General features: G+C 40.8%; 2 protein-coding genes across 5 annotated transcripts; one reads left to right on the forward strand and one right to left on the reverse strand.

The window, feature by feature from the left end:
- Window positions 1-2,375: 2,375 nt before the first annotated feature.
- Window positions 2,376-4,726, reverse strand: LOC130963079 (uncharacterized). Its single transcript, XM_057889229.1, has 2 exons — window positions 4,267-4,726; window positions 2,376-4,186 (listed from the first exon to the last, which is right to left on the reverse strand). The coding sequence occupies exons 1-2, from the start codon at window positions 4,724-4,726 to the stop codon at window positions 2,376-2,378; spliced, it is 2,271 nt and encodes a 756-aa protein (XP_057745212.1).
- A 1,169-nt stretch (window positions 4,727-5,895) lies between these two features.
- Window positions 5,896-11,048, forward strand: LOC130960305 (putative disease resistance RPP13-like protein 1). 4 transcript variants are annotated; one of them, XM_057885680.1, is made up of 4 exons: window positions 5,896-9,718; window positions 10,136-10,218; window positions 10,297-10,406; window positions 10,728-11,048. In XM_057885680.1, exon 1 carries the CDS (start codon window positions 6,152-6,154, stop codon window positions 9,419-9,421), a length of 3,270 nt encoding a protein of 1,089 aa, XP_057741663.1. In that variant the 5' UTR covers window positions 5,896-6,151; the 3' UTR covers window positions 9,422-9,718; window positions 10,136-10,218; window positions 10,297-10,406; window positions 10,728-11,048. The 4 variants fall into 4 exon arrangements, with proteins under 4 accessions (XP_057741663.1, XP_057741662.1, XP_057741661.1 ...); XM_057885679.1 differs by having other exon boundaries at window positions 10,297-11,048; XM_057885678.1 differs by lacking the exon at window positions 10,297-10,406.
- The last annotated feature ends 1,985 nt before the right edge of the window (window positions 11,049-13,033 follow it).

Genomic DNA, 13,033 nt, shown 5'->3' on the forward strand with positions numbered 1-13,033 from the left:
TACAAATAGATATGGTAATATTTGTTTATTAATAAATGAATAGTTATAACTAATATAACAAATATATTTTTGTTGATGCAGCCTAACAGAAATTTGTTGGTGCGTAAATTGGATCCGCCACAGAGTTGGAATCCGAGGGTCGAAAACTACTTACGCGCCACTGGATTCTACCACGTATCTAGGATTGGGATGATAAGAGGATTTCACCCGTTGTTAGCTGCTCTGGTTGAAAGGTGGAGGCCGGAGACTCACACTTTTGTGTTGCCGGTGGGTGAGGTTACAGTGACATTGGAAGATGTCGCACATATATTTGGGTTACCAATTGATGAAGAGCCTGTGAGTGGATGGACTGATAGTAGTAGTGATTTCGTTCAGAGTCAGAGCATGGCAATATTCGGACGTCAACCGGTGCTCAGTCGTAATTCGAAATCCTATATAAAGCTTGGTTGGGTTCGAAGTATCAGAGATGAAGAGCCGTTGGATACTGAAGAGTCCATAAGGAGATATGTGAGATGTCAGATTTTCTGTCTGTTAGGGTCGACCCTATTCACAGATAAGTCGACCGCATATGCCCATGCGAAGTATCTACCGTTGCTTCGCGATTTCGAGCGGATCCATACTTATAGTTGGGGTTCAGCATGTCTTGCACATCTTTCCAGAGCACTGCATCACGATATGATACGAAGGAGATGGATGGCCCTCTTGATCTGTTGTTTGTTTGGGCATGGGAGCGAATGCCGTGTATTGCGCCTGTACCGAGACATATCCTTCCACCTGCTGAGATACCAGTTGCCATGAGGTAAATATTTATGCTTCTTGTTAGAGATTATATTCATTATGCATGTTTCAATTAGGGGTATTTACGTAAATACACATATTTCAGGTGGAGTCATTCGGAATGGAGCACCGCGTGGTTAGAGAAGACCGTTGAGACATTTAGGCATGACATAGACTACATGCAGGAGGTAAATATTTATGGTTCTTTAGGGTTATGACATTGGAATTATCTGTGGCAGTTTGAGTGGCGGCCGTACGAAGGAATGATCGTACTCGGCGAGTTACATGGACATCTTGATGTGTGTGATATCGTTGCTCCGTTGTTGTCATTCGAGTGTATCGAGTGGCACCCTGCGGACCGAGTTATGCGTTAGTTTGGGTTCGCACAGCCCCCCCCCCCCCCCCCCCCCCGTGCACAAATACCAAGGGACATTCCACTGGACCAGCATTGCATGGCTCTTTGCGGAGTGCAGCTTTATGACTGGACAGTTTTGCATAGGGTGGATAACGAAGTGGGGCAACAGGCGAAACACTCGACTGCGGGATCTGCACCCCCTTCCGACCTGGGATTTTATACCGACCCCGGAGTATCGGGATTGGTACATGCGCTCATACGGACATATGCTGAGATTGTCGGCGTATGTTCCTCAGCCAGCTGCACCGCAGCCACCTGCACCTCAGGTCCCACCTGCACCTCAGATCCCACCTCAGCATGCAGTGTTTGAGCCGGTTTCTTATTATGTACCACAGGACCAAAGTGCGTCCAGCCACCACTCTCATCACAGCCACCATTCCCAACACTCTCAGCACAGCCACCATTCACAACACTCTCAACCGATGCTGACGATTCCAGTCGGTCATGATTGGTTTGACTTCTCCATCGGCGGTCACGGAGATCAGCAACTACAAAAATTGGGCCAATGCTAGTTTGGGTGGTTGGTCAGATTTTAGTGCTATGCATTCATCGTCAGCCTCAGCTGATCCACGTGGGGCATCAGTAGGTATGAGCCATGGTTTGCAGCGTCCTGATTCCGACCACACGTCAGAGGGTGCATCATGTGATAGTGGATTCCTTCAGCGGACATACACACTTGTTGACGAGTTCAACCCCGGTGCATCCGCTCCAGCAGAGGCAGGTGGGTCGGCACTGCCGGCAGAGGCGGGTGGGTCGGCACCTGGGGAAGAGGCAGGTGGGTCGGCCGCTGCAGGTATGGGTGACGCAGTTCCAGGTCACCCATATGACCTACGGACGGAGCGAAATCCACCTGATAGGTATACTCCGTCAAAGCCATGTCTGGGCATGATGGGTAAGGCATTGAACTGGATGGGCCGTAAGAAGTGAGCATCGGGTTGGGGTTTTTAGATTTCATACTAGGGTATCAACGTAATACGTATTTAATGTTCTGTATGTTGGCCAATGTTATTAGTAGTTAAAAATTTGTATGTTTGCTTCAGTAAGGCATTAAATGTTAACATTATCATGGTCTTAAACATCAATGGATAACCTCAAATTTAAAATCACAAACACGACTAAGACAAAAAAGAAAATCTATTATAAAAATGCAAATTCAAAGATACAAACACAATGAAAATAAAAGTCATTCCCCCCCACCACTCGATCCAGCACGCTGAGGACATCGACTCCGACTATGTCCTTGAGCACCACAGAGACAGCATATCCGAGGACCACGCATGTCGCGTGAGTCCATTTCGTTCGAGTATCTGATCAATTTTGGGCGACCTTTCGACGTTCGCCTCAAGGCGGGATTAGCGACCAATGTGGGTCCCTCATACGCAGGCCACGTCTCGGCATCACCTAAAGGTGAGAACTCGAATCTATATACCTTACGGACCTCTATCATCTTGTACACGTCATGCACATATACGTGCCAATCGATTCGCTGGTTAGCACAGCAAGCAATAACATGGCGACATGGTATTTGTTCCACCTGAAAGTGCCCACAGTCACACGTACGTCGTGCAAGATCAACGACTAATACCTTTTTGCTAGTCATTTCGCGCACCTCAAATACTTCATTCCGTCTGTCAAAACGGTGCACAACTATATTCCCAGCCTGTTGCATACTTGCCTCTATCCGATGTTGTGCGAATACGGAATAAGTATATCCAGCACGTTTGCGTTTGTGAGACTCAGCACTCTTCCGTGTGAAAATTTCATTTAACCAATAATACGTTGCTCGGACTAGCGCCAACACAGGTAGATTACGGGCACCCTTCAACACTGAGTTAATGCACTCGACAAGGTTCGTCGTCATATGGCCCCATTGATGTCCCTCGTCGAATGCCAATACCCAATGTCTAAGTCCAATGGCATCGCACCACCTGGCATATGCCTCGCCTCGCTCTTCCAACCTCTTATAGTTGATGTTATACTCCTCCACCGTTCTTGAATACCCAATATTGACCACAAGCTTTTGCAAGTGAGGGACTTTGAATGCTCGTAGGAAGTTGCTGCCGATGTGCCTTATGCAAAACATCCACCATGCTCTTGGAGGTTTCCAGTCACCTTCGGAACGATTTACTGCTGCTCGAATTGACTCATGCCGGTCCGAGATCATACCCACACCATCTTTTCTGACAACATGCATTCGCAGATTCCTTAGAAAGAAGTGCCACGCATCAGCTGTCTCCCCTTCCACCAAGGCAAAAGCGATAGGCACAATGTTTTGGTTCCCATCCTGTGCAACAGCTACCAGAAGTGTACCTTTGTACTTTTCATATAGGTGTGTTCCGTCTACCTTAACTAGGGGCTTGCAATGCCTGAATGCCCTAACGCATGGATTGAAACTCCAAAATACGCGATGAAGTATTTTTACCCCTTGCGCCTCTTCATTCCCATTGTAGAGTGGGCGTGTTTCTATCTGGACAACTGACCCAGGCATCTTCTGAACCATAACCGAGAGCCACCACGGCAAGACTTGGTAACTCTCCTCCCAATCACCGAAAACTTTCGCTATGGACTTCTGCTTTGCCAACCAAGCCTTTCGGTAATTGATGGTATAGTTGAACCTTGACTGGACTTCAGCTATTATAGTTTTCACCTTTATGGACGGGTCAGTCTCGACCAATGGCCTTATAGCCTCAGCAACTGTGTCCGAGTCCAACTTGGAATGATCCTGTGAAATCACTCCCGTTGTGCACGTGTGCCTACCGTTGTATCTGCGTATCTTCCAACAACCTTTTTTCCGTATCAAGCTGGCTCGGATAAGCCAGTCGCACCCGCGCCCAAACATCTTGCATTTTGCATAGAACGTCTGTGGCTCAGACTCATACACGCCGTAGTCAACTCTTCTAGCGATAGTGTAACTTCTAATTGCTGCCACGACCGACTTTCTAGAACTGTATTCCATTCCAATCCGGAACTCTCCGTCCTCGGGATCAGCAACGCCTACAGAAAGTGCCCATCATCGTTTATTAATCAATCCAAAGTATATATTAAAAAAAACATATTATTCGGTCATCACGTACCTATGTTTGAATATTCCAGAAACTCCGGTGCATGCATGGCGTCGAGATCCAACTCACGCATAAAAGGTGGCACGTTCATCGGTTGACTGCTCGATGGGTGAACCACTACATTATCAGCTGCTGTCTCAACTCCCGCATCACCATCCTGCTCTTCGTCACCGGCTTCATAAGTGGCTTCGAAGTCCTCTTCGCTGTCACTACTCATTCCCTCGTACACTGCAGCTCTATCATCCGCCACCTCTAAGTCATTTTGAATCCCTTCCGCCTCTACGGTTTCAAACTCAACATACAGCTCAATCTCTGGCTGTCGCATCTGAGTCTGCCGGTGAATTTGAAACATATTACGCATAGTCACTTCGTCAGTGATTGGCATGGTATCAAACTGTATTAGACCACCAAAAACTATAACTAGATTCCGGTACAGAATTCTGCTCACTCTCATTAATGTACCGTTCTCCATGCTTTAACAGAGACCGTTCTGAAGTTCCATAAACGTCATGGTCCATAAACGAAAACGGATTCTGACACACAAACCTCACTCCCTCATGAGTATTACGTATTATCTCACCGTCGCGATACACTACTAACTTTGCGGTATCCTCCATTACACCAGAAACACACTCAAAGAACACTCCCACACTTCCTCAGAATGAAAATGAACCCAACCACTGCCTTATATATAGAGTAGCATTCACCGCGAACTCCAATCACGTACTGCCACATGTCAGGACGCCCCTGCGTGCTGACTCAGCACGCCCCCACTTGATGCCCTCGTGTACCAATCAAGCTTGGCTACGTCTCCATGACGCCCCCACGTGATGCCACGTCATCATCACGCCCCCGTGATGCCTTCGTGTACCATTCATGCTTCGTCACGTCACCATCACGCCCCCCGTGCTAGGTCAGCACGCCCCCACGTGTTGCCTACGTGGACCATTCCAGCTTCCCCACGTCATCATCACGCCCCCACGTGCTAGGTCAGCACGCCCCCGCGTGGTGTCACGTATCCCGCTCAGGCCGCGCCACTTCATCGCGCGTACCACTTGTCGCAGGCAACACGCCCCTGCGTTTTGAGCTTGCATCCATCATTGGGTGAAACACACCATTGTTCTATTTCTGGCCAAAACACCCCTTTGCTTCCCATATTGAAATTCTTGAGCCAATCTTCTACTTATATTTTTATTTTATATTTATTTTACAACACACTTCTTGTTCTCACCTCAATTTATGAACTCCTCCTTGTTAAGTATTTTTGTGAATGATTATGCCTTAAATAATTATTTATGTTAATTTCTTTTCAATAATTGACTACTTTTTAAATTAGTTGACTGAATTAACGATATTTTTCTAGAATTTTTGTTAAAATATTTCATGTAGTTTTTTAAAATATATGCAAAGCTTAAAGAATCACTTTACCATTTATTGTGATGATTCCGTTTCATAAAACTAAACACGAAAACTTCTTGATTTTTTTTTTCTTTTTATAAATGAAAAGATGAAAACTTTCACTGGTTGCATGATTGGTGCCTTGGTGGCATGTCCGTAGAATAAGCCACGTGAATTTGCCTGCAAGACCGATAAGAATAAGCTTATGAAGTCAATTTCTATCTAACATAGCAGAAAATTTATTATTCGTGTGTACAAAAATATCTCTCACTCAAACAATATCAGCACCTCACAAATATATCACTTAGAAAATTCTCATATATTGATGGCTTAATGCTGTAATTAGTTTCATCCAAAACTATCAATCTAATCAATATACTAAGCAATCTTTGCTAAAAATAGTTCTTGCCCTCCAACTGTTTGCTTAATTGTTACAATCAACTATACTTTTCTTTTTCTTTCTTTCTTACCGTAGTTTCTCCTGAACTTGAGATCAATCATGGCTGCAAAACTTGAGGGGGGAGCTTTTCTCTCTTCCTTTGTTAATGTTGTTTTAAATAAGTTGTCTTCAATACTTGAAGATAACTCAATCCCGGAAAGAGAATTGTTTCGAAGGTTGCAGAAAAGTCTCCTTGCTGTTCGACCCGTGCTTGATGATGCTGATCACAAACAGTTCAAAGACCAAGAAGTTAATAAGTGGCTTGTTAATCTCCAAGATGCTCTTTATATGGCTGATGATTTGGTGGACGAACTCAACACAAAATCTGCCATTGCTACTCAAAGGGATCCAGGTAACTCTTCCTGGCCTCGTTGTGTTGTTGATTGGTATTTGGAAGATATTGACATGGAACACATAGTTTCTAGACTAGAGTCTATTGTAGAACTGAGAGTTCATCTTCATTTAGAAGAGATTCCTATGGAGGACATGTCATGGAGAGCTGAATCCACATCTCTGGCTGAGGGTGATGTATATGGCAGGGACACAGAGAAGGAGGAGATAATAGAGATGTTGCTAGATGGTACTGGTAACTTGTCTGTGATCTCTATAGAAGGTATGGGTGGAGTTGGAAAAACCACTTTGGCTCAGTTGATTTACAATGATGAGAAAGTGGTGGAGAAATTTGACATTAGAGTATGGGTGTGTGTTGCTACAAAGTTTGATCCTGTTAATGTTACAAAGGCTATAATAGAGGAAATAACTTCTTCTTCTTGTTGCATTGTTAGTTTGAATTCACTTCAAACTGAATTGAAGAAAAAGTTGATGGGAAATACATTCTTGGTTGTTTTAGATGATGTTTGGAACAATCAACAAACTTTGTGGGATAGTTTTGTAAAGCTTTTTCTGTGTGGGAACAAAGGAAGTAAAATTCTTTTAACAACCCGTAATGAAAATGTTGATTCTGTTGTGTCAACTACTAATTTACATTACAAACTAGATATATTGTCTATAGAAGATTGTTGGTCAATGTTTCTGAAACATTCATCTCTTTCTACTAAATGTAGTCAATATAGAGCTCTAGAATCAATTGGTAGAAAAATTGTCAAAAAGTGCAAGGGTTTACCTTTGGCTGTGAAAACTCTTGGAGGTTTATTACGCAATAAGTATAAAGAGGATTGGAATATTATATTGGAAAGTGAAATTTGGGAACTTTCGGAAGATGATAGTAAGATTGTTCCAGCATTAAGTGTTAGTTATCACTACCTTCCTTCAGATTTAAAGCAGTGCTTTGTTTATTGTTCATTATATCCAGAGGATTATCAATTTGATAAAGAGGAATTAATCTTGATATGGATGGCTGAAGATCTTTTACAGCCAATGGGGAAAAGCACATTAGAAAAAATTGGTCGTGTGTATTTCCATGAATTAGTTGCAAGATCATTTTTTCAACCTTCTAGTACGAACGGTAGCTTATTTGTAATGCATGATCTCATGCATGACCTAGCAACATTTTTTGCTAGCAAATTCTATTTCAGAGTTAAAGAATTTGGCAACCCACACGTGATTGATAGCAAAACTCGTCATTTGTCATACACTACAAAACCTTGGGATCGAATCTCAAGACTTCGAGAGGCCTGCAATGGAGCAAGACACATGAGAACATTTCTGTATTTTCATTTGCTTCACAGTCATCAATCAATTGATATAGAAAGCGATTCTTGGCTCTTGCTACTACAGTTGAAGTGTTTAAGAGTTTTGTCATTTAAATGCTTCCCCATCAAATCATTGCCCGATTCAATTGGTGAATTGATTCATTTACGATACTTGGATCTCTCGTTTACACCTATTGTGATATTACCTGAGTCATTGTGCAACTTGTACAATCTACAAACGTTGAAATTGAAGAATTGTCATCAGTTGGAGATGCTTCCTTGCCGCATGCATGATCTTGTGAACTTGCGCCATCTTGACATCGAAGGAGCTTCTCGTTTGAAAGAGATGCCGAAAGGAATGGGAAAATTAAAGCATTTGAATTTATTAGAACGCTATATTGTTGGTGAGCATGAAGAGAATGGAATTAAAGAATTGGCAACACTCAACAATCTTCAAGGGTCACTTTGCATTGTCAATTTAGAGAATGTTACCAATAGTGGTGAAGCTTTTGAGGCAAAGATGGGCAAAAAGGAGCACATAACAATTTTAGAGTTGAAATGGCTTCCAAATGGTGATATTGTTGATTTTCAATCTGAAAGAGGTATACTTGAAAAATTACAACCTCACAGAGACTTGAAACTGCTATCAATTATGGGTTACAGGGGTGAAATATTCCCAGAGTGGTTAGGGAATTCCTCCTACAGCAATATGATGAAACTGAGCCTCAGTCATTGTAAAAATTGTAATGAGCTTCCTTCATTTGGACAGTTACCGAATTTGCAGCATCTGGAGATTTTTGAACTTGATAGGTTGGAGCGAATTGGTTATGAGTTTTACAAGAATGATGAATCATTACTGAAGACACCCTTCAAATCTCTCGAAAGTCTGACATTTAAGAGTATGCCTTGTTGGAGGGAGTGGCATTTTCCTGATGAGTTCAATGGTTTTCCTCAGCTTAAAAGTCTTTCAATAATAGACTGTCCAGTGTTAACAGGAGATTTGCCCAATCACCTTCCGTCTCTGGAACAACTTACCGTTTTGGAATGTGAAGAGCTTGCATGTTCACTGCCGAGAGGTCCCAAGCTTCACCAATTACATGTAGTGGGTGTGACTGGTATGATAACAAATGTAGCATCGGAATGGATTGTAATTGAAGGAACCCAGCTGGCAGAGTCCATATTGGAGTGCCTGTCCTGCACCGAAGCACCTTGTCTCCAATCTTTAGCCATCGGAGGGTGTTCGACAGACATATCAATTTCAGGGGATTATTTGCCTGCTTCATTACAACAACTGGAAATCTGGGATTGTAAAAAATTAACATTCTCAGGGCTACTACAACACAAGTTACTAATGGAGATATATGTGTACAATTGTGATTCCCTGATGTTGTTCCCATTAGGGTCCCTTCCAAATCTCAGGAGACTCACGATCGATTCATGTAGAAACATGGAACGTGTTCTGGTGCCACAACATAGTGATGATGCTCTCCCAAGTCTCCTTTATTTAGAGATCAAATACTGCCCCCGTTTAGTATCCTTGTCCACACTAGGCTTGGCTGCGCCCCACCTAGAGGAACTGCATATAGAATTCTGCCCAAAAATCAAATCTTTTCCTGAGGGGTCCCTCCCGCAAAGTTTGGCAAGTCTTTGGATCAATGGCTGCCCGAAATTCGCATAGCATCGAAGGCTTTACACAGTCAAGGCCTTACCAGCCTTTTCCTCATATCATGGAGTGAGGTTAGGCCCTTACTCAGAGAGGGTTGCATTCCTGCTTTCGTTGAGTTTCTACTTTCTCACCTCCCTCAAAGAATTAAGCATTCTAGACTACCCGAAGCTGGAAGAAAAGCTGCCCGTCTCCATAACAAAACTCGAAGTCAAAAAGAGTCCTTTATGGCATATGAAAGACCAACAACTTCAATCCGAAGATGACTGTCCTAATGAGCTATTTGTTTGGTGACTAAAGTTTTTTAAACAGGTACTTGGTTTTGCCCTCCTCCCCAAACTCACTGCATGTTCTCCAATTATTACAATGATAATTGTCAGAATGAAAATTTTCATTCTGTGTGTCGATAGATCCAACTTTTTCTTTTGTCATGTTGTCCAACTATAACTCTTCCTTAGTCACTTTACTCACAAGTTACATTTAATATAATTGAATTTTGAATATTTTCTTCCTTCTCGATCTTTCCTTCTTTATCCCCCCCCCCCCCCCCCCCCCCCCCCCCCCCCCACGTACTCATCTTTATTGCCCAGCAGTGATTTTGAATATTTTCTTCCCATTCGTCTTCCCTTTTTGGTTAGCATATCTAATTATGTTCTCATCTTTTTTTTTCCCCTCATTCACATATTCACATCTTTATTGCTTAGCAGTAATTTTATTGGTTGATTGCAGAATAGAGGCTGCATCGTGTTGATTCTGACTTCACCTTGTATTCAACTTGCAAGGATTCTGTCTGTTAATGTCTTGGCGAAAAGGTATGTGCTTCATGAAATAATCATGTTGTTTGATTTGTGCAAAGGTTTATTTAGTTTGACAATGTTCAACGTTTTCAGCATATCTCTTGGATTGGGTCAGTCAGATTTGAGCTCATGGAATTCTGTTATTTGTTTGTCTGAATTTTATCATCTTTAATCCAAAATTGATCAGCTCAAGATTCTTGAAGGTTTTTTCTTCTCTTTTTGGTGTTTGTTTATGCAGAAACTAAATATTAGTATGCCAATATGCTTTTCTTTGTGAATATCTATAGACTATAATCTCTAAAATATACTTATATGGTGTTATATAGTTTGACTTTATATGAAATGTTGGTTTCACTTTTTAAGGAAGACTAAAAGTGTGAATATTAACGGAAGGCCCACACATTGTGATAATTCGGAGTGCACTGAAATAATTTTGTGCTGTCCGTGTTTTGCAATTGCTGCTATCTCTTGCACTGTTTATGTGTATTTTTATTGATTATATAATCTTACTTTGCTTTGTTCAGGCGTATAAGGCAAATCGAGGAGCTTGCTATCACAATAAATCTCTCTAGAACCATAAATATGTCGATTAAAGTATTTGCTTAATCAGAGGTTACATAAGAAAAGTATAGTTGTCTTTTGTATTGATATTATTTATTATTTGAATTTTCAATACCCAACTTGGCAAACATGACCTTTATTTATTTTAGATGGGTAATTGCAATAGAATTTATCATTGCATTTCAAACTCCTTACCCCAAAATTACATCTCTAGTTTAGAAGTCATAGCTTGCAAAACTTTCCTTGCTGTAGTGAAAGTACTAAATTGATCTAATATATCTTTGTTCTAGCTGCATTGGTTCTGTTGTGAAATAAATAAAAGATATATTAAATATAAAATAAAGATGTATTAATATAAGACTCTAGTATTAAAATAATTAGCTCAATAATGATTTGTATATATATAATAATATTATATGTTATAATGTGTATATATATATATAAAGATAGAAAAGAGTATAAAAAGTAAAGAGAGAGAGAATTGCATAAATATATATATAAAGATAGAAAGAAGTATTAAAAGTAAAAAGAGAGAGAATTGCATTTGTTTATAGTAAGAGAAAGAAAGAGAATATTTTTTATATTGCTTCTGTGTGTGTATATTCCTTAAGGATTTGTCCTCTATTTATACATGCAAAATTTTCATACTTTCAAACTCTCATTTAATTCATTCACTATTGAGAATGTTAGATCGCCCATCATAAATGGGCATCCACCTTGTCATCCTTATCACAACACTCCCCCTTGGATGACCATTTAGGATTATTGCCTCGTTAAAACTTTACTAAAAAAAAACCCAATGGGAAAAAAACCTTAGTGAAGGAAAAATAGTACAATATCCTTTAGTGATGGGGACTGCCTCATTAAAAACCTTGTCAAGAAAAACCCAATGGGAAAAAACTTGACCAAGGAAAAAAGAGTACAGTCTCTCCCTCTTGTCGTCATCATTTAATATCTCGAAATCTGTGCATCCCAATCTCATGTACCAATCTTTCAAAGGAGGATTTTGGGAGTGACTTTGTGAATAAATCTGCCAGATTGTCACTTGAGCGGATATGTTGAACATCAATTGTCCCTTGATTTTGAAGATCATGAGTGAAGAAGAATTTAGGAGAAATATGCTTCGTTCTATCACCTTTGATGTATCCACCCTTAAGTTGAGCAATACATGCTGTATTATTTTCAAATAGGACAGTTGGAGCTATCTTATGATCAATCAGTCCACACGATGACAGAATATATTGAATTAGACTCCTCAGCCAAAAACACCCGCGACTAGCTTCATGAATCGCCAGTATTTCGGCATGATTAGAGGATGTTGCAGCAATCGTCTGTTTCGTGGACCTCCATGATATAGCTGTTCCACCATATGTAAACAGGTATCCTGTTTGAGATCTCCCTTTATGTGGATCAGACAAGTATTCAACATCTGCATAGCCAACTAATTGTGACTTGGATTCATAGGGATAAAACAATCCCATATCAACCGTTCCATGAAGATATCGAAAGATTTGTTTGATTCCACTCCAATGTCTTCTGGTTGGAGAGGAACTATATCTTGCTAGTAAATTCACCGCGAATGATATGTCAGGTCGCGTATTATTAGCAAGATACATTAGCGCTCCAATGGCACTAAGATATAGTACTTCAGGACCAAGGATATCTTCATTCTCTTCTTTAAGACGGAATTGATCATTTTCCACATCCAAAGATCTTACGATCATTGGAGTACTTAATGTATGTGACTTATCCATATAAAATCTTTTCAAGATCTTTTCTGTGTATGTTGTTTGATGAATAAAGATCCCACTTTTTATATGCTCGATCTGTAGGCCGAGACAAAACTTAGTCTTTCCAAGATCTTGCATCTCAAACTCTTCTTTTAGAGTTTTTATAATTGTTGGAATCTCTTCAAGAGTCCCAATGATATTTAAATCATCAACGTACACAGCAATTATAATGAACCCATATGTAGTTTTCTTTATGAAAACACATGGGCAGATATCATCATTCTTGAATCCGTTTTTGGCCAGATACTCAGTAAGACGATTATATCACATTCGCCCAGATTGCTTTAGACCATATAAAGATCTTTGCAATTTGACTGAGTATAACCCTTGCGAATATTCGTTGGATGGTTTAGATATCTTTAGTCCTCCAGGGACTTTCATATAGATATCCCGATCTAATGAGCCGTATAAATAGGCTGTTACCACATCCATTAAATGCATATGCAGTTTATGATATACAGCTAAACTGACCAAATAAC

Source organism: Arachis stenosperma, chromosome 2 (genome assembly GCF_014773155.1).
Source record: "Arachis stenosperma cultivar V10309 chromosome 2, arast.V10309.gnm1.PFL2, whole genome shotgun sequence".
Lineage (NCBI taxonomy): Eukaryota > Viridiplantae > Streptophyta > Magnoliopsida > Fabales > Fabaceae > Arachis > Arachis stenosperma.